This window comes from Doryrhamphus excisus, chromosome 2 (genome assembly GCF_030265055.1).
Source record: "Doryrhamphus excisus isolate RoL2022-K1 chromosome 2, RoL_Dexc_1.0, whole genome shotgun sequence".
NCBI classification, from domain to species: Eukaryota; Metazoa; Chordata; class Actinopteri; order Syngnathiformes; family Syngnathidae; genus Doryrhamphus; species Doryrhamphus excisus.
In genome coordinates this window covers 7,704,518-7,731,836 of record NC_080467.1, presented here as the reverse complement: position 1 = coordinate 7,731,836, position 27,319 = coordinate 7,704,518, and the positions used below count along the sequence as shown (strand labels likewise).

Below are 27,319 nucleotides of genomic sequence, written 5' to 3'. Positions count from 1 at the left end.
GCTCTCTGTGGACCAACCCCGAGGAGGGGTGCGTGATCATGGTTGTGGCGGTATGGTACAGTCGGCAAACCTTGTATACAGTGGCACCTTGCCACATCACGGTTAAAATTTCACGGCTTTACGGTCACAATTTTTCAAAAGCATTCATTAATAAATCATGCTGTTTCGTCGTTGAATACAGCCTATTAGTTTAAAAATGCTTATTTGAGCAAACCACATTAACATTGTGAATGTAGTATCCTACATTGGTCACTAGGTGTCAGTAATTGTTTGGTGACACAATCACCAGATTTGATAGCCAAAACAATAGACTTTTATTGCAGGTTTACATTATCTCACAGCAGGTGCAATAATAATCATAATCATCACGTCTTATTTATGTCTTCAATTTCTCTGATTATCACTTTTGTAGACCACACAACTGGTCACTCTAGGAAACTCTAGTTAATTTCATAGAACATTTACAATGCATACAGTATGCTCAGTTCATAACACTATTGTTGTTACGGATACAGTTCTTATTGTGTTCACTTTTGTCATCCGTCCGTCAAGCCTCAGTCCTGTGTTCTTATGTACCAGACATCGAATCTCGGCAGAGTCTTGCTTTTGTTTGTGTGTCTTCTGTGTGAGTTTTTTCTTGCCTGTATGGGGATTAGTTGACTTGGTATCATTTGTAGAAAATTAGTAGTATATGCAACAAAAAGGACGCAATTCGACTATACACTGAACAATCCAGAACATGGATGTTTGTGCAGTCAATGGAATTGTAAATTCACCTAAAATTCAAAGTCCAAAAGTAGAGTCCACTACTAAGTTACTCATGGACCACTTTTAGGTGTAGGGACAATGTTCTGTATCAGGCGGTCCTTATCGTGTTACTTGAGGTTATATGAATCTTTGAAATCCCAGATTCCTTCCCAAGCGTTCCTTTCGGGAACATTTTTAGTGGATTTGTGTGTCTGCATGCAAAGTTGAGGGGACTATTTTCCCCCCTTCATAGCCAAGACTTGTCCAGACTTGGGATGAGATGGAACACATTTGGCCTAAACTCGGTTCACCGTGCTGATCAATGCAGATGTGCACCTCACTCTGCACTGCAGCAGCCCGGGGCCAGGTATTGCGTAGCCAATGATGTGAAAAAAAAATCCCGGAGTTTAGATCAAACAGGAGGTAGTCACATTAGCAACATTTTTGGGATGCTGGCTTAGAATGCAACATTTGCAGGCAAGAATCCAAAGGACAGGATGATTGCATCCATTCATGGAGGAAGCTGTTACAGATGAAAAAACACGAGTCAAAATTAAATGAAAATTAAAAGTTAAATGACTTAAATCGGAGTGGGGGAAAAAAAAGCACAAAAACATATAGTAATTAGCGCGTTATACATCAACAAAGAAACTGTGACATAAAACTGCAGACCCCGGACTGTCACTTGATATACTTTTAAATGCAACCACTTGAGTACAGGTAGATTTTGCTCCCCTACTGTAGTCTAGACAGCTCCGGCATTGAAAAAAAGAGAAAGCGTGCACATTCCTCAACTGCGTGACTCATGCTCTGATGTTTGTATCAATATACGTGTGCAGCTGCCTCCTAAACATCGACCCCAAGCTATGTTTTCTTTCCCGTTTTGGCAATCCATGCGGATGTAGACCTTAGCCTTCAGTGGAGGCTTTGTATCTGTTGGAAGCCACTCTCTGGATGCAGGTGCTACTGTTATGATCCACAAAGATATTCCTGCCAAACCTTGTATTAGCAGGTTTGGCACCCCAGTTAACCCGGTACTAGGAACATTACCTTGTAGCGCTGGTAAATGCATAACAGGTGTATTGTAACGATATATTTAAGAATAGATAGCCACTCAAAATCAAGATAAGCTGTCACCATGGAAGAAGAATAAGGCATAACCACATTCGGTATGTACAGTATCTGGGTTTCAATGCCGCATTTTGGACATCCCTGGTTAAAAAAAGAACAGTTTGAACGATGTGAATTATTATTTTATATTTAGTAAATTCAAACTTCATATTCATGTCCAAATCCCAAACTTAATGAATAATAAAAAAAAAACAACAATGAATAATCATGTGGGGAGGCACGGTGGTCGAGTGGTTAGCGCGCAGACCTCACAGCTAGGAGACCAGGGTTCAATTCCACCCTCGGCCATCTCTGTGTGGAGTTTGCATGTTCTCTCCGTGCATGCGTGGGTTTCCTCCGGGTACTCCAGTTTCCTCCCACATTCCAAAAACATGCTAGGTTAATTGGCGACTCCAAATTGTCCATAGGTATGAATGTGAGTGTGAATGGTTGTTTGTCTAAATGTGCCCTGTGATTGGCTGGCGACCAGTCCAGGGTGGACCCCGCCTCTCGCCCGAAGACAGCTTGTGAGGATAAAGAGGGCAAAGAGGGCTGCATTTTTTCTTTCCACTTTTTCATGCACTCCAAATCATTGGTAAAGTTACAAAATGAAGTTATTATATCTTTTCAGATTTGAGAAATACCAGCCTCTCTGAAATGATGCCCTGCTTTGCGTAAGAGTATTTATGGGATTAAGACTTTGGACTGGAACAGTACGCGGTCTGCAAATAAGTACAGACAAGGGCTGACCTGATTGTGATTGACAGTCCATCGACCAAGGATGTACCATGATGTTTTTCCTTCAATGCGCTGAATAATCCTTGAGCGTGTGTGTACCCGCACACTAAGATGTTAGAGAGCGGTTCAAACCTTCACGCTTACTTGGAAAATATGAACATGGAGAAATGCAGGACTTCAGAAAACCACCAAGATGCCCTCAAGCAAAGCACTCATCCCAAATTGAGAGCTGCTCGTTGGCCAGCGGTTGAAGGTTGGTTAGCCAGGGGAATGTGTGCCTGAGAACGACTGAAGGGGAAATGACTGAAGGTGTGAGATGATTGGATCATTTTGTGTCCTCAACCTGAGCAGCGCCAACTTGGCTCAACTAGAACTTTTGGTTTCCTTAAGCCATCTTCCATTTTACTAGGAAGCACATTCACCATTATCCTTTAAGAAGACACCAGCCGGGAGGAAGAATGTCCATTCCCAATCCAATAATTTCCAAATAAGTCAGTAAAAGTGTGAGAAAATTATACATCTCAACGCTATGGATGATTATTTGCTGAGTCCCGAGAACAAGATCTCATCATTTTAAAAGGCCCCTATTATTTCATAAATCTTCCCCCTGCGATCCATTCCAAGTATGTATCAGCAATCTCCATCCGAACAAAGACGGCGTTGAGTAGCTGTGCTTTTCAGCATTTACCGTCAAAAGTGCAAAGCGCCCACATGTGTAGCGATGCTGTGCATAATTAATTACGAGCAACCTGCAACTTGACGGAGTCCTCTGCCAAATGAACCGCGTCTCCAAAACAGCAGGGTCCGTGAGCACTCTAAAACACCATCATGTACTGTATATATACTTTTTATGCATGGTTTCGTTCCAAAAGCTGAGTGAGTATACAGTACAAGGCAGGCATGACTAACAGGTGGATATAAAAGGAAGAGGGGAAAAAAAAGAGGAAAAATGAAGATAAAGACGTCTAATCTGTATTACACAGTCTCCTACGACATGATTTATAGCGGTGACTGGCACATAGCAGAATGAGTCACCCACACCATCTGCCCCTTCCAACCACCTTGCTGGGGCCCATGCTTCATCAGCACTCCTCCCAGGGGTGATGGATGGCCTGTCCATACTTCCCAATGACTAAAGCCAACTCCTTCTACACCAATATTATTACGCTTCTATCACCCCCTTCCTCCGAGTCGACCTCGGCCCCCTGGAAGAGCTATGGCTACTTTTGTAAATCTACAGCATGGGTTAGCACCATTTGTGGCATCTGGAACGACATCCCATTGGGATGTTGAAGCGAATCCGTATGCCAAGATTCGCTTCATTTCTAGATTCAATTATCCTGTCAAACCTTTCAACTCAAACAACTTCATTGCTTCTTCATGGGAAAATAATTGGCCAGGAACATGTTACACACCGCAAAAAGTACCAGTTGCTATATCAAATTTAGTGATGAAGTGTCAATTTCCTTACGTTTGATAGCTGGTCTTGATATCTTGCTGCAAATGATCAAACCTTTCCATTATATCATACCTGTGTAGACTTCAGCCTCTGATGGGTCCTCCACACGTTTATGCTGGATGATGTAGTCCGAAACCTTTCCCCCAATCAGTGGCTCCACGTCCAACCACTCCAGGGCTACCATTGTGCTGGACGGCTCCAGGTAGGGGGCCAGGCGTAAGCTAAACGAGGCAGAGTGCAAAAGCAATGTTGGAATTTGACACATGCATGATGTGTATCATATATGTGAAAATACATTGAACACAAATAAATAATAATTGTTTTTTTCCAAGATTTTAAACTTTTTCTGTCTGTTGGTGAGCACTTTTCCTTTGCCGAGATAATCCACCCACCTCACACATGTGGCATGTCAAGATGATGATTAGACAACATGGTTATTGCACAAGTGGCCACACTAAAAGGCCGCTCCAAAATGTGCAATTTCCTATATTGGTCCTGGGCTGGTGTGGTTGCACAAGGTCTGTGGTTGTGAGGCCAGTTGGGTGTCCAGCCAGTTCTGGTAAATAGCAGCCAATTCTGGTAAATACCTTTGTTGGGGGCTTATCGTTGAGAAATGAACGGGCAACCGCTCTGGTTGCCTAGTGCACTCTTCCTCAACACACAATATCGGTTACTGTGGTGTGTGCTAAACTGCACATTTTGGAGCGGCCTTTTATTGTGGCCAGCCTAAAGCACACCGGCACAATAATCTGTGTTTTAGTACGGCACACATGGCATATCATATAGCGGATGGCTTATTATTTTGGCAAAGGAGAAGTGCTCATTAACTGTAATATAAATCGCTAGACCCCGAATATAAGACAAACCCGTCTTTTTTTTTTTGCATTACCAAAGATAAGGAAATTCTAACATGGTGTCACAGTCTTATCTACCTTAGATTTCAGATCATGTGATGCTCACAGGACACTTCCTGTTTCCCTTTAATGGAGTCAGTGATTGACCAGATCTCAAGTGTATCATTAGGACACCTTGAATAAGAACATGTTCCTTTCAGAGGACTGGCTTGACTGACAGCTATGAGAACATTGGAAACTGTGCTTGTGTCCCGAAACCCCCCCCCCCCCCCCACGTGTGTCCCATGGGTGGTTCCAGACATAAGTGTGTGCATGCATCCATGAAAATGTCTCTTTTTGTGCATGAATGCCAAGGTGCCGCGGCGTCACCTCACACTTACACCGGCTGCCTGAGGGGACTGCAGTTGGGGAGGCCGTCTCTGCTGAAGGCACTCAGGTCACAGCGACACCAGTTATCAATGACGTCGCCCTTTCCGGCACACCAGTATGAGCTCATCGTGGCGCTCTTGAAAGCCTGCAAAAGGGTAACAGGTGAGAGAAATGCAATTATCTCTGGGAACATGCACTCCCTGTCCATCTAGGCTTACTCCACCCCGCCTCGCCGTCTCCCCATATCGGAGCACGCACACAACCGCACACCTTTTTTTTTAATCTATAGGGAGACTCTCCTTTGCATGTTCCTTAAAATTATTCATGTGTCAACCAGCTGAAATGTCCTTCAACGCATGCAGACAGAAGGACCTTTTGAATTCCGTGGCTCCCAATTACCGGAAGCCGGGAACATTTCACTGACATTGTGGAGCTTTGGCTGCGATACCATAGATGCACTGTGACTTTCATGATGGAGTTACGAAAACATCCCCCTCCGTTCTATGTTTGTGTGGTCGCCTGTCTACACCGGCGGCGGACGGGGGAGGGGAGGGGCGGTTGGGATATGAGGAGATGACATCATCTCCTTGCGTCCCCTTGTGCTGCTTCATTAACGGCTGAAAGGAAAATCAAAGGCAAGGCGCTCAGTCATTCTCTAAAAGGCAGTGAAATGCCAATAGGAGCGTCAAAGCAGTAAAATATAATGTCAGGGCTTCCCTTAAAGCCACAGGCGCTATGGTGAAAATGGGAGAGAGAGTTCAGGGGGAGTTTGCAAGCACTCTGGCTCCCCCTGTCACTCTGCTGGATCAATTGAGACTCTTGGTTATTTACAAGCTCCTAACTGTTTGGACTTTGGAGACCGTCACAAACATAGGACGCCACAACGGTGCAGAAACATTATCAGCGGGTACCAGGCGTTGAAAAAACTCAAACAAAGAAGACTCTTTTGTCCACCGTGACATATCCAAAAGCCAGGCAGGCTGCTTGAAAACAATTCCTTTAGTAGATGGAAAATGTAAATAATCTCATCCCTTAACTGGAATCCTCCAATAGAAAAGATGTGATCTATATAGATGAAATCCACTTAAAGGAGATGCATTTTATTCAAGAGGAGATCCAGTCCAGCAGGAAAATCAAACAAGACCGTGGAGGATAATACTGTAATTCCTTCTGGGCTTGTGGCTGTTGGAGACCTAGTCCTAGTACTAGCCAAGATGAGACTGGGGGCAGAAAGAAAACCATATAGCTGCTCCAAAGTGGAGACTATGGAATGTAATACTGTTAGTAAACCAATGGAGGTAGTGTGCATCCCCAGCCATGACCGTGTACTGCAAAATAAGTAAACCACCTGAGAGATCCTGAGAAGAACCTGAGAAGAACCTGAGAAGAACCTTGCCATTGAATCTTGTATAAAGTCTTCCAATTGCATATTTGGGGTCCAGATTTCCCAGTTGGTTATTCCATATGTGTCCAACAGAAGACTCATCAAATGGTCAGGATAAATGCGGAACAAGGGGTTGGCGAATGGCCATATCATATCCCCTTCTGGCAAACCAAAGGGTAAAAAGTTTATACCATGTGTCCCCCCGACTTGAACCCGCATGTCTGCCAGAGAAAAACACAACAGCAGGGGTCCCGCCACAGACAAAGTCAAGATGTTGACGAAAAACCTGGACTGGGAGGTTTCTTCGTGCTCACAGATGAGACAAATAGGAGGTATGACCTCAGCTGCTCGAGGCGAAAGAGAGCGAGGGCCCCGCCGTGTGTTTGCTGCCATCAGAATCCCCTCGAAAAAAAAAAAAAAAATCAAAGAGCCCATATGGCTATGGACGCTTCACTGCTTGGCTGCATATATGAAAAATAGACAAAGCGATTACTGCCGTGTTTATGTTTGACAAGTAATGCGTGCCAGTCTCCGCTGGATAAACAAGGATTCTGATTGTGGTTTTTCGGGAGTGAGGTGGGAGGTTGACTGAGAGTAAAGCACTGCAGCATCACAGCAGATGCTGATTTTCTATTTCTAATATGTATTTTATAGTTAATGCTTCGGTCAGAATTTCAGGAGTACAGTGAATGTACATACAACATACAACATAAAATGTGCTTGATCTACATTGCTGCAATTTAATTTCAGCCGCTGGTTCACGGTTTACCAACACAAATAACCACCGGCCTCACATTAGTGTTGGTTTAGAAGACATCCTTCCACTTTCTCATGTCCTCCAAATCATTATAAAGTAAAAGATGTTATATAAAATGACTGCAAATTTCAGAAATCCTGCTTACAGTTAATGTATTGTCCTATTTGCTGAAATAAACACCCTGGTATTAAATAAATAGCACATTTTAACTTTTGTCTTCACTTGCATTTTATCCAATTGCTGCCTGATAGAGGTATTGGGACAGTACACAAGAGTACTGCTTTTCTCATATGTAACCGACCGAAGTGGTTGGTAAACCACCAGTTTTTGTGTTATAGCCAACATGTGTCCATTGCTGTAACTAGATAAGGTGAAAAGAGAAGGGTATCTTCTACGTTATTGATTATCCATGGATACATTTCCCAGAACACTGCAGATCCATATTCTGTCTTAGACTAATGGCCAAGAAGCAATCTTTATGCATCATGCTTCATCTTGCAAAAAGATATATTTTGACAGAGACGCTACTGAATGTCCAGATAAGGTTCTGCCTCTTAACAAATATGGCACTGACTTTATCAATACTGAAGAAATTGAGCTGGAATGCAATCACCTACTTGAGCAACAGCAACAACTTCAGTTGCTAAATTCCTTGTCGTCATCAATTAGCCCTCTCACAGACTCAACGGCGCCAAAAATACATTTGGACCTTTACATTTTCGTAGAAACCCTGACGTGACTTACTAAGAAAGGTCTGCGGTGACCTCTTTAATGTATTAATCAGTTTCCCTGCTATAAGCTGAGCATATTACTGTCCGTTCTTAGTCGCTAATACAAGCAAACGCAGTCCAGCTGGCCCGCTGTATTGATTTATAAAATGATCACCAGCGGTGGTGAAGAGTCGGCCCCACGCAGGAGCTTGTCGGAGTGTGCGGTTTGTGTGTGTATACGTGCGTTGATGTTGCCATTCCAATCAGTCAGAGTTAATTGGGGAGGTGACGGGATATTTCCAGGAAACGCAGCAGAATTTGTGCCTCCAGGAAATCAGAGATGCCGCTTGTGTTGGTTCACCCAAAATAAACATTTATTTAATTCATTCATTCATTTTCTACCGCTTTTTCTCACGAGCGTCGCGGGTGGTGCTGGAGCCTATCCCAGCTGTCTTTGGGTGAGAGGCAAGGTACACCCTGGACTGGTGGCCAGCCAATCACAGGGCACATATAGACAAACAACCATTCACACTCACATTCATACCTATGGACAATTTGGAGTCACCGATTAACCTAGCATGTTTTTGGAATGTGGGAGGAAACCGGAGTACCCGGAGAAAACCCACACATGCACGGGGAGAACATGCAAACTCCACACAGAGATGGCCGAGGGTGGAATTGAACCCTAGTCTACTAGCTGTGAGGTCTGTGCGATAACCACTCGGCCACCGTGCCGCCCCATTTATTTAATTAAAAGTAAAAATAAATCTTTGTTAACATCGTTCTGCGTACTAAATATACTACAGCTTACATACAGGTGGGACTTATATGTATATACTTATGTACATATGACTTATGTACGTATATACAGTATGCATAAATCTTTTTTACTCTTTAAGTTTAGTGGGCTTGTATTCTGGTGTTGTATTCTGGTTCACTCGATAGTCCGGAAATTAGGGTAATTTTATCCGAGAGGAGACTGAGGGCAGCAAGAAAACAGGACAGTGCAGCAAAGTAGGGATGTGGAGTACAACACTAAGGCCATATTGTTGTCTTCCTTCAACATACCAAGACACGCCACCCCCACAAAACAAAGTCCGTATAAAGAATCTGAGAACCCTGGCCTCAACCCCACCATTGAAATCTTCTAATTCCAATTTCGTTTTTTTTTTTTTTTACTGCTTTTTTCTCAATGGAGTCTGATTGATTTCAAGCATTCATTTAGTGTCATGAAACCTCAACACAAACGCTATATATTTTTCAGCAAATTTAATGAGTGCGCATTTCATCATTGGTTTGTGTCTTCAAGGAGGCAACCTGAGATTTAATGTCTTTGGAGACATTTTTTGGCACCGAGGAGGCCAGTTTGTGCCACCGTTTGCTGATTTAAATCTTGATTTAGACAGTTTCTCTCTGAGACAGGTCCCCGCGAGCGTGCGAGCATGACAGCAGCCTATTCGCAAAAAGATATAGAGCATTCTTACCCAGTAAGCTCACAAGCAATTTGTTGAAAAGGTTCGCCATAACTCAGTTTATGGCAACACAGGAGTGCTGGCAGGCCTGATCAGGCAAAAAGCTGGTGCTTAGGTTCAGTGAGGTATCTGGAAGGGTGCCTGTTATTCATGTTAACTATTTCAAGAGCGACTCCAGTCATGTTAAGACCTGCAGACATATGACACGCATTTGGGGAATTTTATACTCATTAGGAAATGAAATGCATTGATCCAATTAAGACAAATGATGTCTGGAAACAGCAGGCTTAACAGGCAATCAAAGCAATTACAATTTCCGTTAAAGGGGACCTATTATGCTCATTATTTGACCCTTTGTATTGATTTACTCCGATAGAGCAGCTATACACAATAACACGAACAAAAAGATTTTTAGATTTTGCAGAATCTGTACCTATTCCAGCTGTATTTCTTTGGATTTAAGCTTCCTGTTTTCATTTATTCCACCCAGGGCCCGCCTCCGTGCATGCTCAACTCGCTGTGATTGGTCACACGGCTAAAGTACTTCCTAACCAGATAAGGAGCCATCCCAAACTTCTTTCAGGGCTCACTTCCAAATGCACAAACCTCGTTATCTGAAACCTTGGCATGGTTTAACACCAGAATACGACATTGGAACTACATTTAGAGGTCAGAGAAGTGGAAAAAGCATAAAAGGTCCCCTTTAAAAAATCTCCAATTTAAAAACGGCTTAGCTATTGGACAGCAAACTCGTCTAGAACTTTGAGGTTCAGGTGCAGCAGCACACCGTGTCTCGTATTCAACACAGACAATTTAGTACATTTCAAGTCTGGGGATTTCCAACTTGTACCACGATACGGTATTGCTACTGAAGTAGTTTTTATTTGCACTGGAAGTCAGAAAGAGCATCATCTTGTTCCAGACAAAAATGTCAGTCTTTGTCCATAAAATAAAATCCACATTTCTCCCATGTGTGGAGTATTTCTCATTTGAAACTTTTCCCAACTGCTCTGAAGTCCAACGAGGTTTGCGTCAGTTCTGGGAACATGCACAAATGGCATTAATTTCTTCTTTTGCTAGTCATCTTTTCTTCAATTTCACATCATGACAAATCTTTCATGCCAGGGGTGGGCAAACTACAGCCCGGGGGCTACATGCAGCCCTGCTTGCAAAGTGTTTAAACGTTGAACATACAAGCTGGCGACATGAAGCAAGTCGTTATAGTCAATATGAGACAAACTTTTTAAGGTTTGTGTAGTTTTTGACCTGCAGCGATCCAAACAAGTACCTCACCCACGGTGCCAAACAAACACAAGGGAAGCCAATCATAGAAAGAGTATTTAAGGGCGCCAATGGCACATGACCTGAGAGCAAAGACTGTTCAACATCATGGTCTAGGGGAAGGATACCAAAGTTAGCTCAGAGGTTTCAGCTGTCATGTTGCACTCTGAGGAACATAGTGAGGAACTGGAAGACCACAGGCACAGTTCTAGTTAAGGCCCGGAGTGGCAGGCCAAGAACAATCTCAGATAAGCAGAGGCCCAGGATGGTGAGAGGAGTCAAAGACAACCCCCTGACCAGATCCAAAGACCTCCAACATGATCTTGGTGCAGATGGTGTCACTGTGCATCCTTCAACTATGCAGCTATTCTGGGAGAGTCGTGCGGAAGAAGCCTTTTCTGATCACATGCCCTAAACGGAGTACGCGCCTGCCTACTTTTGTTGAAATAAATTATTGGGCTTCCCATTGTCAGTGTGAAATGCTGTAAGCTATTATTATATATAGATGATTTGTATTATTATATGTAAATGTTTACATCTTTTGATGAGTGGAAAAGGTTCAACAAATATCAGGCCTTAGGCATTATTAGACGGCCGATGGTTTAAAATATATCAAAGTTTGACTGTGCCCCTCCTCCCCCCTACGCATATACACTTCCTACATTACGTCATTCCACCTGATCGGGAGCATTTCCGTTTCTTGCAGGCAGTTTAGACTGCCTCCAAAAAAAAGACGAAGCTCATCACGGAGAAAGCTTTTGCAACATGGCAGCTGTCTTTCCTGATCGAGGCAGCCAAGTAGAAAGACACAAGTCTCAAGTCTCAAAGGTGTGTGAGCTGAAACGCACACACACACACACACACACACACACACATGCGCCCAAACAGAAAGAGCGAGTCATGTGACTTTAATTTGATACATCTCGTGCCTTTTAATGTAGTTTTCGGGCTAGTCGCAGCAGCAGTTGCAAGAACAGAAGCAAGAGGAGGCAAAAAAAAAAGAGCAGAGTGATGGCCTCCCCCCCCCCCCCCCTCCCTAGAGGTCGATGACATCAATAAGAAGCTAATAATCCTGCCTGGAGCTACCTCAGAAGAGCAATCCACTGCAGTCCAGCCCTCCTCGACATACATCTCACTCTGTACATATAGCTATAGAGAAGGACGGGGGGGTATTGGACTCATTTTTTTTGCTCTTCCTCACGTTTAGTTATCGATGAGACCCACTAGGGATCGTCAGGTATCGATTTCTTCCTGCTTTTCCTCGGGGCTTGATGCACGCTTGCACGGCTGTGCTGCGTATGCGCGTGTGTTTTCCTAAATAAATGTGTGTATCGTGATTGGATGCTTGATTAGGGCATGCATAAAGAAGTGGCCTTACACACAAAGCCCCTCATGGCACAATAAACAATGCAAAGATGAGCCTGGAATTCAGCAAACTGAATGCATTGTGACGCCACAACCTGCCCCCCCCCCCCCCCCCCCATCCTATTTAATTGCCTTATGGAAAAGCAATCTCCTATGATTAACTTCCACGGGCCAAACATTTGGCCATTATGCTGATATTACATTCAGTTGTCAAGCCTTGTTTAGATGCACACATATTTGTGCAGCACACACACACACATATACACACAGAGTTTGACTTCCTCTCAAGGAGAGAAAACCATGATGTCATCTTTTTTATGCCTGCTGTATTACAGTGCTCACTGGCACGGGTAAAATATATAATAACTATCCAATGCCCCCTAGAGGCGACAATGTGCAACTGTTACATGCTTTCTGGTGCAAGTTCCATAAAACTACAAATATACAGTATATCAACAAAAATACTTGTACTCTACTAAGATTTCGGTGACCAATACTGAACATTTTAAATATGTTTTGAATATTTTAGCATGCAGTTGCTTAGCCGCAAAGGTGTACTGTAACCAAAACAGAATGGAAATGAAAATAAAGTTGAAATATTATGAGAATAAATCTAAAATATAAAAATATTACTATTATATTATATTAATATTATTGTTTAAGAATAAACAGTATAAGCATTACAGTAAATTAAATTATGACAATGTAGTCATATTAAGGGTGGGTTCACACTTTCTAAAAGGAACTGGTACAGTTTGTTCAAGTGTGAAGGTGATCATCCACACCACGAAGGAAAACTGAGATATATTGTTATTAGTTGTTAAATAAAAGTTAACTTACAACAATAAATTCAATTTCTGCCAATGTGTCTATAAAAAGTAGTGGAGCCAAAAATGATTAATTGGGGTGCCCAGGGTGAGACCATTACATACGTTGGTTTGGGAGTAAGTTGACACTCGTCAGCCAGTGGTGACCCCGTGTGACCCTGTAGCGCCGCCTCTGCTGTTGGCCCGTCTATTGGAGCAATTAATAGCCGAGCAGGACATGTTTTCAATGCATAGTTTCTGGATTCTGCTCCCCATCATGGCGGCCAAAGCCATGCAGCATACAGGGCATAATACGGAAGTGGATGTCGACTGGCAGTGAGGTTTCAACTCCAGACTCGGACTTTGTTCACATGTCCACTCATGCTGCTACGGAGAGCACACCCATGTGCTGACTCATTCATTCATTCATTCATTCATTCATTTTCTACCACGAGGGTCGCGTGGAGCCTATCCCAGCTGTCTTCGGGCGAGAGGCGGCGTACACCCTGGACTGGTGGCCAGCCAATCACAGGGTACATATAGACAAACAACCATTCACACTCACATTCATACCTATGGACAATTTGGGGTCGCCAATTAACCTAGCATGTTTTTGGAATGTGGGAGGAAACCGGAGTACCCGGAGAAAACCCACGCATGCATGGGGAGAACATGCAAACTCCACACAGAGATGGCAGAGAGTGGAATTGAACCCTGGTCTCCTAGCTGTGAGGTCTGCGCACTAACAACTCGACCGCCGTGCCTGTGCTGACTCACCTTTCAGAAATTAAGTCAAAGTCATAGTTAGAATAGTGAGAAAACGTGACCGGAACTGACCAAAGTAATCATGGAAAACTTGCCTATCTTCCCTCACTTTTATAGACAGCTCCACGACACGGAAAGTTGTGTGCTGCGGTAAAATGACTACAAGTGGCTTAGGCAGCGGTTCAGCTGAACTAACATTGGCACCCAGTCGGGTGGGGTGGCCAGAGAGTGACCAAGGGTGACCGACCACCCATAGCTCCGCCATTGCTAGTCTGTCCGACCTCTACTAATAGCTTTATACATTTAACATTGCTCTAAGTTAGAGTGGAACCTTCTTTCTTTTATTTTAAGTTTTTTTTAAGTTCATCTATTTATTATCATTTATTAGTTATTATTATACGGGAGCCAGGCAACGACATTTCGTTGGCAATTTCACTGCTGTGTTATTGTGCAATAACAATAAAGAAAGTCTATCTATTTTAAAGATGACCAGCATGTATAAGAGGGATTTTAAATCTAAATCCAGATTTTTATCATTACAACAAAATTAAATCCAGTTTTTACTTGCCGAGTGGCAAAAGACATAGTGTATGTACAACGTTACATAGAAAACATGGTTTATTTACATGAACAGTGCTGTGCAAGCGCTTATGTTGCTGATGGATTATTGTTGTGGTGCACGAAAGCAGCCTTTCCCTCCGTATTCTTTCAAGCAGTCCAAATCATTATTCAAATGGAATACCTCTTTAGTGATGTTGTCCTGCACCAGGCTGTAGAGGGGCACCACACGGCTGACTTCCAAAAGAACTGGGATGGGCGAAGGCTGCTCGCCGCCCCTGCCTCTCCCTGCCGCTGACCCCACCGTAGCGGCCTGGTGGCGGCACAGGTGACATCCGGCCGGACAGCTGCCCTTCTCCTCGCAGCTGATCTCCACGCCATTCACCGCATCGTCGGACAACAGCTGGGTCTTCTGCAGCGCTGACAGGTAGCTGATGAAGGGCACCGACTTGAGCTCGTGACGCCCACTGCCAATTCCGCCAACCCCTTGGTCTGTCGCCTCTGATGGAGAAGGATAACGGTTTGATTGCATCTGGTTTTACTTTCACATGCTGCTAAAGCAAAGAGGAAGAACAACAAGCTTTAATCCCACCCAGTCATCAGCTTTCCAAAGGATGGATGGCTTCAAAAACGACTCTTTGATCTTTTGGTTGGAGGCTAGCTTGAGACAACAAACCGTTGGAGAAGATGAGCTAGCAACACATCTGTGAAATCATACTCCATCATGCGCATCCTCGGGGGAATAGATGCATCGTTCCCCTCGGTGCCACCTCTGAACTTCTGCTCCCTTAAAGTCATACGTCCAGGTTACCAAGGCAACAGCATCAACAATCAATCCAGGGTTCAGGACAGGACTCCCATACCTCCATGAGCCAATAGGGTTCTAGGATACGGGTACATTCCTGCCTCAGGCATCCGAGAGGAACCGATGAGGTTCGAAAAACGTTCACAGAATGTCATAATCAGTTCTGTCACCTTTTGCTGCTGAGAAATGATGCAATTTAAATGTATAAATGATGCGTAATTAGTCCTTTTACTATTTGAATGACTTTTAAACATGTTTATACGTCATACATGTCCATAGAGTACAAAGCAGTAGCTGGGTTACCATGTCCAAACGACTGGAATGCAACATATTCCATCATTTGACCATTGGTCTCCCGTATCATACATCATATATATTTTAGTAATATCACCAGTAATAGGATTTTATTACCTTTTATGACCAGATGAATTTGAATCCTGTTGCTAATAAGTATCTATATCTCCCAACATCTGTGTTAAATTGATGTGGATGATATTTGACACTTTGTCTGTTGTTGCCCGGGCAACGCAACCCCAGCCACAGGAGTTCTGTCCCTGATGAGTAGTTATACTGCAACCAGTCAACAACGACATTTTAATTTGCACGCTGGTGTGAGATCAATGACCGGGGGTCTGGGGGGAATTTCCACCATTTGTCATCTCTTGCCAGTGTGTGTGTGTGTGTTGACAGACAAGTGTTGCGTAAGGACGAGCGTTGAAACGCATGGCAAAGAGCTGCCAAGGTTGGCAGTGTGAAAAGATGATGATGATGATGATGCACCCCTCCCAAAATGCATAAGTGAATGTGCTAAATATGCAATAAACTGCTGAATTAAACGTTGGTGTGCCTGCTTTTTTTTTTTTAATATTGATGTCATACGCTTAATTTGACCCTGAAATTAACTTAACATAACCACAGTGTATCTGGTTATATTTGACCAGTAATTTACTTTACTGGTCAAAATACACAGTTCACACTATTGAATCGTTAGTTTAAGTTTGAGTATATATTTTATTTAGATCTGTGCATTTACTTGTATTAGAGTACAATTAAGTACTTTTACATGAGGACAATACTCTAATACTCTTTCCACCTCTGAATAAATGAATGCAAAATAATAGTTATGCTGCTCCCTGAAGACTTACATTGCCATCTAGTGGTTACTTTCTGTTACCACATGATTGTGTCTCAACGATGACATAATTGCACAAAATGCAGTGACACGCTCAAATATTCGTATTTTGACATAATAGCTCACAATTGGTTGGAAATATCTCCAAATTAAGATTACATGATATAACCTTAAAAAGGTGCATTACAAGCATTATTCAAATCGTTATTTTTCCCACGCAAAAAAACAAGCAAACAAAAAAAAATCAACGATTTCCTGTGCTTGATGGCGTTGCCATGTTAACGCAGCAGCCAATCAAAACAATCCAAACATCCGCCTTCGATGCATTACGTCAGCACGTAAAATTGCGTAAGTGACGTCACTACCGACGACACTGCAGTCTTGCCAGCGGATGCAGCCGCACCGAAGCATACACAGCTCGCCGATCAATTATCTCTTTATTTTCAAGCTGCTGTCAAACAAAGGTAATTTTCTTAACAGTGGCATGCTCGGAGAGATTAAGAAGAATAATCTAACCATTTGTTTGGAGCTCACTTTGAGGAAATCCAGCCATTTTGATTGAGTGTCGCTCAGGCAGACGTTTGTTTTGCTCGTGAGGCCTGTGTTTTATTAGCCAAAAATGAATGAGCCGGCTAAATCATAATCATTGACGATTAGAAATATAACGTGTTTAACAGTTTTTTTAAACAATATTAACGTTTATTATGCATTTACACTTGGCTCGTCAAACGTCAACGTTAAACGCCTTTTATGTTTTGATCTTCTTGATGCTGTCATTTTGGAGCCCCGCCCTCTTATGCCGAGCGGCAAGTATTCACATTAATGCTAGTGTATTGTTTTTCTTCTGCTAATACAGTCCAAGATTTGTTATTGTTTTAATAAATAGGGCTTGGCCACAGTAGATCACAGCATTCACATCTATCCATGCATCCATTTTCTGTACCATTTGCCTTCACTGTGAACTGGAGGTGAGGTACATCCTGGTTTGGTCACCAGGCAATCACAGAGTACATATAGACAAAACAACCATTCATAGAGTCGCTAATTAATCTAATGTGTATTTTTGGGAGATCAGAGGATACCAGAGAACCCAGAGAAAATCCATGCAAGCATGACGAGAACATATCAACTCCATGATGCAGCCTGCATCATTGAAACACTAATTAAATCCATCATTTGTATTATTTTTAAAGACGTTATTAAAAGCAGCACAGTTTGCATATAGCGACGCATAAACTAAGTTTAAGTGTCTATTTGTTGGAGGTGTACAGGAAACGCAGCCATTCCCTACTTACTTGGTCTACAGTGGGACTTGAACCATACTTAACTCTTGTCATAACAACATATTGTCTAGGACTTAAGTTAACATTTAGGGTTTTCTGTCTTTCAGGTAACACCCACAATGGCGACAGCGTCTTATCCACTTGATGCAGAGCTAATGCGAGAAGTCCTTGAATGTCCTATCTGCCTGGAGACCTTCAACGAGGACCAACTCAGACCAAAGCTCCTTCAGTGTGGTCACACCGTATGCCGACATTGCCTCGAGAAACTCTTGGCCAACACCATAAATGGCGTACGCTGCCCCTTCTGTAGCAAGGTCTCACGCATGAGCAGCATCTCACAGTTGGCAGACAATCTCACAGTTCTGAAGATCCTCGATTGTGCCACATCCTGCAGTGCGGCGGCCGCCGCCCTAATGTGTGGGTCCTGCTGCAACCGCTTACCACGGCAGTACTGCCACGACTGCACCGTGGTTCTGTGTGAGCTATGTAAAGGCGAGGGGCATCTACACAAGGGCCATTCCGTCCAGCTGATTCGGATGGCCGCTGAGCAACGTCGTAAAGAACTGGGCGGTAAGCTGTCTACCCTACGTGAACTCATGGGTGAAATCCAGAAGAAAAAGACAGCAATTGAAAACGTTTCCAAATCCTTGAGAGCCAAGTATCGCGCAGTGCAGCAGGATTACACCACAGCCGAGCTGCTGCTTCAAGATGAGCTGAGCCAGTCTCGGATGACGTTCAGGGCGTCCATGGCGGAAGTGCAGAAGCTCAACGCGCAGGTCCTCGAGGAGCAGACATATCGCCTGAACATCGCGGAGGTAAAGGTGGTGTCGTGCTGCGATTATCTAAACATGCGGGTGAGGCAAAGCGATATCAGCCTGCTCAAGGATGAAGGAGCCGGATGTGACGATGAGGAGCTCAACCTGAGGAGCAGCCTACCCACCGTGTTCCAGCTACATGAGCCCGAGCTGGTCCGCACAGAGAACTCTAAACCAACAGAGGTTGGGCATTTGACCACCAGTCCATACACGGTGAACACAGACAGTGCAGAATGCAGGTTGGAGGCTGCGCTTGAGGAGGACGCTGAGAGTGTAGAAGGAGCTGTAGGTGGAGCAGTGGGGCCTCCAGTGGATATTTACCGAGATGTGGACATGATAGCAGCTGCTGATGAGACTTCCTGTAGCTCACCAGGCACTTACAAGTCCAAGTCCATGGATGCAGGAGGGGGATCGCAAGACGGAGCATGTGCCGGTCCTCCATTGTGCCAGTTTGTGAAGAAAATGGGCTGTAAGGGAACTCTTCCTGGCTCTTTCAATTTACCAGTTAGCATCTGTGTGACCCAGCAAGGCGAGGTCCTGGTGGCTGACCGTGGCAACTACCGCATCCAAATATTCAACCGCAAAGGCTTCCAGCGTGAAATCCGTCGCAACGCCAGCAGCATAGATAACTTCGTCCTGAGCTTCCTCGGCGCCGACCTGCCAAACCTCATGCCCTTGTCCATTGCGGTCACACCTCAAGGTCTAATTGGGGTCACCGACAACTACGACAACTCGGTTAAAGTGTACACCATGGATGGACAGTGCATCGCGTGCCACAAGAACCAACTTATTAAACCTTGGGGCATCACGGCTATGCCTTCGGGCCAGTTTGTGGTGTCAGACGTGGAGGGAGGCAAACTGTGGTGCATCGCTGTCGACCGTAACGCCGGTGTGGTGAGCTACAACCGGCTGTGCTCGGCGGTGCGGCCAAAGTTTGTGACGTGCGATGCCGCCGGTACGGTCTACTTCACCCAAGGCCTGGCGCTGAACTTTGAGAAACGCCACAACGAGCCCCACCTCGAGGGCGGATTCTCCATCGGCTCGGTGGGCACCGACGGCCAGCTTGGCAAGCAGCTGAGCCATTTCTTCTCCGAGTCGGAGGACTTCTGCTGCATCACCGGCATGTGCGTGGACACTAATGGGGATTTACTGGTAACGGACAGCGGCCGAAAGGAGATCCTTCAGTTTCCCAAGGAAGGGGGGTTCAAAGTTCTCATCCAAGATGGACTTAACTGTCCAGTGGGGGTGGCCACCACACCCAAAGGGCAGCTACTCGTGCTGGACTGCTGGGACCACTGTGTCAAAGTGTACTCTTACATTCAAAGAAGGCACTCGTCTACCTCCTAGAGGATCTGCACCGAAGCGCAACAGGAAGTGTTGCTTCCTTTTGCTGTTTTGGTTCCTGCATAAGCTGAAGGAAAGAGTTTGTTTTGTGTACACTTAATCCCATGCCACATTTCTTTGGCCAACACAATTTGAGTCACAAGCAACCTTATTATTTCAACAACTTACCTTGCAATAATCCAAGTATACAGGCACAGGTTGTCATTAATATAAGAATTTAAGCTAATTTCATCTGTAATTGCATCAGACTCGCAATACAGGAAGAGAAATTAGCATATGGCCTTCGGGCCTGTGAAGCACTTTATTGTGTCATTGTTTTATTAGCACAGACAGACATTGACGGCTTTAAAGTTTACTGTGCAGTAAAATAAATCAATAAGGACATATAAGTGTTTGTTGAACTGCATCCAGTAACATTCAGGGAGCGTGCATGCACTGCATAGTCTGCAATGGTACATACAGACTAACGGGACGAATGCTGTGAAGACAAGCTGTGGATTATCACACTTTCACGTCATTTTTGTGGGTTTTCACTCATGGTATTGCCTGATTTCAAAGTAAGTGGATATGTAGCTGTCAGAAAAGAAAAAAAGACCATCTGTCATTAGCAAAATGTATTTTCTGTATCAGTTCAGGTGTTGTCACCCCCCTCCTCCCAAGGATCTGCTAAAATGTATTAAGGGGACATTAATCATGAAAATCACCTGTCATACTATAATTCCACGGTCATCAATCTGTTCTAAGACAATATGCACCTTCCAGTCCAGGTTGTGTTCATAAGAGCACGTTTGAGCCTTAAAGACGACTTTGAACTCTGCACTGAAATATCTGTAAGTTAATTTAATAGATGGGTTTAAAAAAAACACTACATTTATTCAAGTACTGGTCCTGTTTTTGTACACATGCGGTGTGTTTGTTTGGTATCTCCACTCTAGTCTCATAGGTTTAAACCTCACTACAGGTAGTTAAACTCCATAGTCACTACCAGAAACAACAACAACAAACTAAGTGTCCTTGTGTCAGTGTGCTAAACTTTTTCATGTTTCATGTCATTTAATTAAGCAGTCATTTCACCCTGCAATATGGTATCGTTAAAAAGTAGTGACATTTGCAATAGGTCCTTGAACTTAACACCCCCACCCCCGCCAGGTTCCCCTCAGGTGCTCTGGAGCATGTGGATCCTTATGATGTGTTGAACACATGGACGGAAATATTTTGTGTTTTTCGTGGTTGGCTTTTTGTGTTTGTATCGTTGATTCTCTTGAGTGCAATAAACATTTCTGAAACTTCCAAACTTGTATGTACTGCATGTGCTCTAAAACTGTGCTTCTCACGTGTTATTTTTCATGCAATATTTCCTAATTTCCACACGTCTCACCTTTCTGATATTGAAGCCAAAGCTGCTGCTGGGCCTTCTTGCTGGGGAAGTGGATGCTGCAGTTGAGCTCGGAGCCGTACAGCGCTTCCGATACGTAGTGGCTGCCGTATTGCTGGAGGAAGGCCAACAGCTCCTCACGTGTGCTCTGCCCCGACAGCGTCTTAAGAACCTGTGCAAAACCTATTTATTTGAGAAAGAAAAACAATATTTAAAAGCACATAATTATAAATAGTAACCATTTAGTTGCCACTATGAACTAAGACTAAAATGGGTCTGACCTGAAGCCAAAGTGATGGAACTCAGCTTGACTTTGTACAGATTGCTTCGTACTCGCCACTGTTGAACCATTGGGTAACCTGCTGCTTCATTGTACTTGGCATCGCCTAAAAACAAAACAAACAAAAAAAACAGGACACAGGCTTGCAAAGTAAAAACTCATATTTCCAATGGGGGGCATTTCATAGGTGATGTGTGAATGCATGTTGAATGAAAGTGGCTGGCTAAGGTTTGTGGTGTGTCCAATTTTGGTGAAAGCCGGTGGTCATTTAGCTAATGGGAAGGATTAAGGAGTAGAGGCAGAGGTGCAGGATGGAATTTATCCAGAAAAGAAAAAAGACAAGGTCAACACAGAGTTTGTGTTGTCCACAGAAAACCATGTCTTTAATTTGTATATTATTTTGCATAATGTGATGTGAATTAGGTGAGAATTCATCGTGATGAGTCTTCAAATTCCTGTCCTAGCTTGTTAATAATTTGGGAGTACTTGTTTACTGCTTTAGCCAAAGTTGCAGGAGCATTAGCATCTAACACTCACCGCACAAAGGGAAAGTGCAGCATTTTTATTTTTTTTTCTTTAAATGCACTGAAAAAAAATGTTCGCCTTCGTTTTAAATGTGAGCGACAGTCTTACCTTTGCCTTGCAGCTCACAATTCAAATCGTTAATTTTCTCAGTTAAATGTGTTAAAAGGCTAGGGCTAAGTATCCAACGAATGCTAAATCCTCCGTTAGGTTCTCCGGGTGACTAGCTTGCATTTGGGCGTTCGTCTCTCCACATTTGACGCTTTGGTATTGCAACAGTCATCCCGCAAAAAAGACACACGTTTCTTTCTTTAAAAGACGTAAAGAAAAAAACTCTTCCTCCCAATTACCGTCAAAATTGTAAGGATTTTTCGCCATGTTTTTGGGTGCTAAACGCCACAAGTAAGCTAACTCCTCATCACCGCTTGACTGCATCCGGAAAGGTGAGGTGACGCGGCAAACATGAACTTTGACCTGAGCTCAGAGTTCGTTATATATAAAATATTTTGGTTTTCATTTTTGATGTTATACAACGTTAGTAAAAAAAATAGATTACTGTAAAGCAATTCTGATTGAAAATTTAAAGTACAAAATAAAAATGACAATTTGTGACAATGCTATTTTTAGAACATGTCTTGGTCGCCTTAAGTGGTCCGCGCAGGCGCATGGGCGCCTGGTGACCCCTGCGTTAGACTATTTAGAATGCAGTCAAAATACCTTTCGGATGTCATTTGATATTTTTCCAAGACCCCCCCCCCCCCCCCCCCAAAAAAAAAAGGTGTTGGCTTATGTTTGGGGTGTAGAGATCTATCTAGCTATGCAGGTACTTTATGTCTTACTAGTAGCAGTGGTTAACTTCCTTTTACACTTGCATACAGTATGATAAACTATTTCTATAATTTCCTGTGGGAAATACTGAGGCTTGCAGCAACAAACGTACCTGTTAGAAGCTCCAGGTTAGGCAGCGGTTCAGACAACACGCCTCTGCATTGTTCCTCCACTGGCAGAGGGAGAACCATGAGGCCGTCGGCTAACTGGGGGAAGTCCTTAATGAAATTATTATCTCTAGAAGAGAGGGAGGTAAAAAAAAGGAATGCAGCTTCATTTGTCAATGCATTTTCAAATCGGCATTCAAGTAACAATATCCTATTGTGGTTGTAGTTTGCAGCATAAAATGGGCTTTGCTCGGAGTAAAGGATGCAGATGTTCTCGAAAACATTCATGCACCTCATGTTACCTCCATGAAATAAGGGAAAGGCCCTTTCAGAAAATAAACACTCATCATAGATAATGTGTGGGTTACATGCTCCACTTCTGTCCAGCAGATAAACTGCTTTGGGCTTTCATTTCCCCCCCCGACAAAAAGACTGAGTTGTCCCGCTGCATTCTGGGAGCTCAGCGAGCAGCAGCAACTATTTCCTATAATAATCCACTTTTATATAGAATCCAGTCTCCGAGCTGAGAAACGCGTGCCGTGGACACTCTGGGGACCTTTGAGTCATTCTTTGTGGTATCAATTTTTCATCCTCTCTCATTGCTTTCTTCGCCAGCTGCCAGTGAATGTACAACTGACTCAAAGCAGGAGGAGGAAAGGGCGCCGTGAGGAGATAACAGTGGCTTGACACATTTATTTCAATGACATCAAGTCTAAAGGATGGAAGAAGTTGCTATGTCGTCTTACAGGAACAAAAACATACACTCATGCACATTACTTGGCAAAATATTCAGCACTAAAGGGGACCGATGATGCTTTCGCCACGTTTCTGACCTATAAATGTAGTATCCCCGTGTTAAATAATGCCAAAGGTTCACATAATGAGGTTTACGTATTTGGAAGTGAGCCCTGAAAGAAGCTTGGGATGGCTCACAACGCTCAGTTTCAAAAGGCGTGGTAAAACTGCCCCTTTGTGATGTCACACAAATGGACTTCCTTACATGGTTCATAGTTAGGAAGCACTTTGGGTGTGTGACCAATCACAATGGAGTGGGCGTGCCCTCAGGCGGGATGTGGATGGAATAAATAAAAACAGGAAGCACAAATCCAAGGGAATACACCTACACAAATTCTGGAAGCTCTAACAGGTTTTCTGTGCAGGTTATTGTGTGTAGCTGCTCTATACGAGACCACAGCTCAATACAAAGGGTGAGATAAGGAACATAATAGGACCCCTTTAAGGTTGTCTCTGGACAACTACACAGCCAAAATGTTAATACAAAAAAATTATAATGAAAACATAATATGTATTTATTATTATAACACATTTTTAGGCTCACATGGAGCTGAAATTATCAAGCGTTGTCAAAAATGAACATTTTTTTCCATTAACCTTGTAATTAAAAAATAATAAAAAATAAATAAAACAAAATTAAAAATAAATAAATAAAAAAGAAAATAATGTAAAATAATTATTATATAATAATTTATTATAATGATTTATTATAATTTATTTAAAATAATGTAAAATAAAACAATGTTTTTCAATGGTTGTTTGGTACCACCAAATTGAACTTTGTATGGTTTCCTTCAAAAGTCTGAAAACGGTGTATAATGTATGTATAATGTATAATGTATAATGAAAACATAACATGTATTTATTATTATAACACATTTTTAGGCTCACATGGAGCTGAAATTATCAAGCGTTGTCAAAAATGAACATTTTTTTTCCATTAACCTTGTAATTAAAAAAATAAAATAAAAAAAAAAGAAAAAAGAAAATAATGTAAAATAATTATTATATAATAATTTATTATAATGATTTATTATAATTTATTTAAAATAATGTAAAATAAAACAATGTTTTTCAATGGTTGTTTGGTAATTATACTTTGTATGGTTTCCTTCAAAAGTCTGAAAAATGTGTCTTATATTTCGGGTCTAGGAGACAGCAGGTAGCATCAAACCACTTCTCCACAACAAGCACGCCTTTCCCTCCCGCCACTCACACAAGGCTGGGCACGTTACACAACACACACGGCGCAATAACCAACACACGGCGTCCCTCTACAAGTCTGTTTATTTACTCATGTTTCATTTAAGACCCGCGTGGGTTCATTAGGCCCACATACTGGGCTTCCTCCCGACCCGCGGGGGCCTACAAGTGGCAAACCACCTGAAAGCAACCTCAAGTGTTATTATCATGAATAATAGTCGAGAGCAGTTAAAGCAGATGAAATCCATTTCTATCTCCATGTCCGATGAGGCCAATTTAGGGAGCAAAGAGCTGATGGCTTCCATGCAAATACTTTGTTATGCTTGTTGCACGCAGCCATCACTGTCATGATTCTTCCCTTGATGGAGTGTAACAATAGTTGTTTACACCATGTAGTCCCAAGTGCTATCACTAGCCTTCTGCTTCTTAAGACGATCCAACGTCAACAAGTCCATTCCAATAACGGCTGGACCTCACGGCATTTGAATGGCTCGCCTCACAATGCCAACACTGTATTGTCGGTGTTGGCCGTCCAGCATCCACGTGGAAGACGCCACTGTGGATCTTTGTGGTGACAAAGACGTTCTAATTCCCACGGTAACACAAGTACCCAATACACAAACAAATCCTAAGCACAAGGCGGTACAATGAGCCCAGTCTCTTCTGGCTTATCTGCTAATTGAGCAATATTAACAGAATATTTAATAATGCTAAATGCCATTTTTGGTTTGCAATTTGAGTTGAATGCTTATTATGGTTGTTATTATTGTTTCAAAAAATGGAGTGTATGGCTCTCTAATTATACAGCAGTAAGAACCATTTCAAACTTCCCAGGCAATCAGCAACAAAAAATAGAAAAATAAGGAAATACATGAAAAACTGAAGCTATCTGGCAACCATAAAGCAGATATAGACAAACAAGCATTCACTCACATTCATACCTATGGACAATTAACCTCATTTATTATTATTATTATTCATTCATTCATTTTCTACCGCTTATCCTCACGAGGGTCGCGGGGGTGCTGGAGCCTATCCCAGCTGTCTTCGGGCGAGAGGCGGGGTACACCCTGGACTGGTGGCCAGCCAATCACAGGGCACATATAGACAAACAACCATTCACACTCACATTCATACCTATGGACAATTTGGAGTCGCCAATTAACCTAGCATGTTTTTGGAATGTGGGAGGAAACCGGAGTACCCGGAGAAAACCCACGCATGCACGGGGAGAACATGCAAACTCCACACAGAAATGGTTGAGGGTGGAATTGAAACCTGGTCTCCTAGATGTGAGATCTGCACGCTAACCACTTGACCACCGTGAAGCCCTATTATTATTATTATTATTATTATTATTATTATTATTATTAGTAGTAGTAGTAGTAGAATAAAACAATAATGACGATACAATAATTGCAAATAAAAAAAAGATCTAATAAATAATTAAAACACTCATGAAAAGGATAATATAGTTTTACAAAATAAACATAAAAATTTGAATAATTATCCACAGTTGCATGTTTACACTTAACATGTAATTTAAAAGGATCTGTATGGCGGAAAAAACTAAAACATTAGTAAGAAACAGTGCACCATCCTAAACGTCCACTAGATGTCCCTCTTTCTCTGTGCCAAGGACAAAGCAAACGCTAAATACTATGAGTCCACAAATACGATCAAGCTTAATATTTCTGTGGTTTATATAAGACTGCAGCATGTAATTGCTTTTTGATTAGGGGCAACTGTTAAGAAGTGTTTACAAAATGAAAAAAAAAAAGTACTGCAGTGCACAAGACAGAAATGACAAAACGTCGGTGGGATGAGAGGTCATTTTTGGCTCAGAGTGGGTTCAGGAGGTGAGCAGGAGACAGAAAAGAAGCGATTATGGCTGCGATAAGGTGAGACCTGCAGCCACGAGGGGGGTTGCTGAGGAGTTGGGAGGTGTCAGAAGGACGCCTACTTTTCCACAGAGAGGGAGGGTCTGTAAATCTTTTGAGTGGACAAAGCCCATACCTCTTAGGGAAAGGAGGGATGTGTCCTTGGTGTCCTCTTGGGATAACAACAGTCTTTCTGAAGCGTGCGCTCGTCACCACTGGGTGCCAGTGCTGTGCAGGTCACAGGGTGTTTTACGTCGGAAGCTGCAGCATGCTGGATTAGCTCCGAGATATCCGAAAATAGGAGACTTAAATAAGTACTGTCAAGTATTTGTTGTAGTACCAAATTTTGCTTAGTCCCTGCAAGGCAATACTGTCAGAATCTAACCACTCATCCGTCTTCTATCCTGGGTGTTCTAGCCAGGGACACCAGGAGCTCAGCCAGAGCTGATTTGTGGCCACAAAACTGGACCGCCAACTACTCATGTGTTCAAGATACAGTCTTGACCAGGGGTCTCAAACTCAATTTACTTGGGGGCCACTGGAGCTAGGGTCTGGGTGAGACTGGGCCGCATCAG

At 43.0% G+C, this 27,319-nt stretch overlaps 2 protein-coding genes across 7 annotated transcripts in view; one reads left to right on the top strand and one right to left on the bottom strand.

Annotated features, from left to right (window-relative positions):
- LOC131103025 (astrotactin-2-like) overlaps positions 1-27,319 on the bottom strand; it is a 239,522-nt gene that overhangs the window by 35,621 nt on the left and 176,582 nt on the right. For 4 of the 6 annotated variants that reach the window (XM_058048873.1, XM_058048853.1, XM_058048863.1 and 1 more), the window contains 6 exons: positions 22,872-22,996; positions 21,411-21,515; positions 21,133-21,312; positions 14,560-14,876; positions 5,289-5,422; positions 4,127-4,275 (listed from right to left, as the gene is read on the bottom strand). In XM_058048873.1, coding sequence (XP_057904856.1) covers positions 4,127-4,275; positions 5,289-5,422; positions 14,560-14,876; positions 21,133-21,312; positions 21,411-21,515; positions 22,872-22,996 — 1,010 coding nt within the window. Of the gene's footprint in view, positions 1-4,126; positions 4,276-5,288; positions 5,423-14,559; positions 14,877-21,132; positions 21,313-21,410; positions 21,516-22,042; positions 22,636-22,871; positions 22,997-27,319 lie in introns of those variants that run through there. The other 2 variants (XM_058048892.1, XM_058048897.1) reach the window with 2 other exon arrangements.
- On the top strand, positions 16,680-21,042 carry trim32 (tripartite motif containing 32). The gene is made up of 2 exons (XM_058048908.1): positions 16,680-16,776; positions 17,703-21,042. Exon 2 carries the CDS (start codon positions 17,715-17,717, stop codon positions 19,755-19,757), a length of 2,043 nt encoding a protein of 680 aa, XP_057904891.1. The 5' UTR covers positions 16,680-16,776; positions 17,703-17,714; the 3' UTR covers positions 19,758-21,042.

What these genes read in the sequence shown, in the direction of transcription:
- trim32 (XM_058048908.1), top strand. Translation starts at nt 17,715, where the DNA reads ATGGCGACAGCGTCTTATCCACTTGATGCAGAGCTAATGCGAGAAGTC.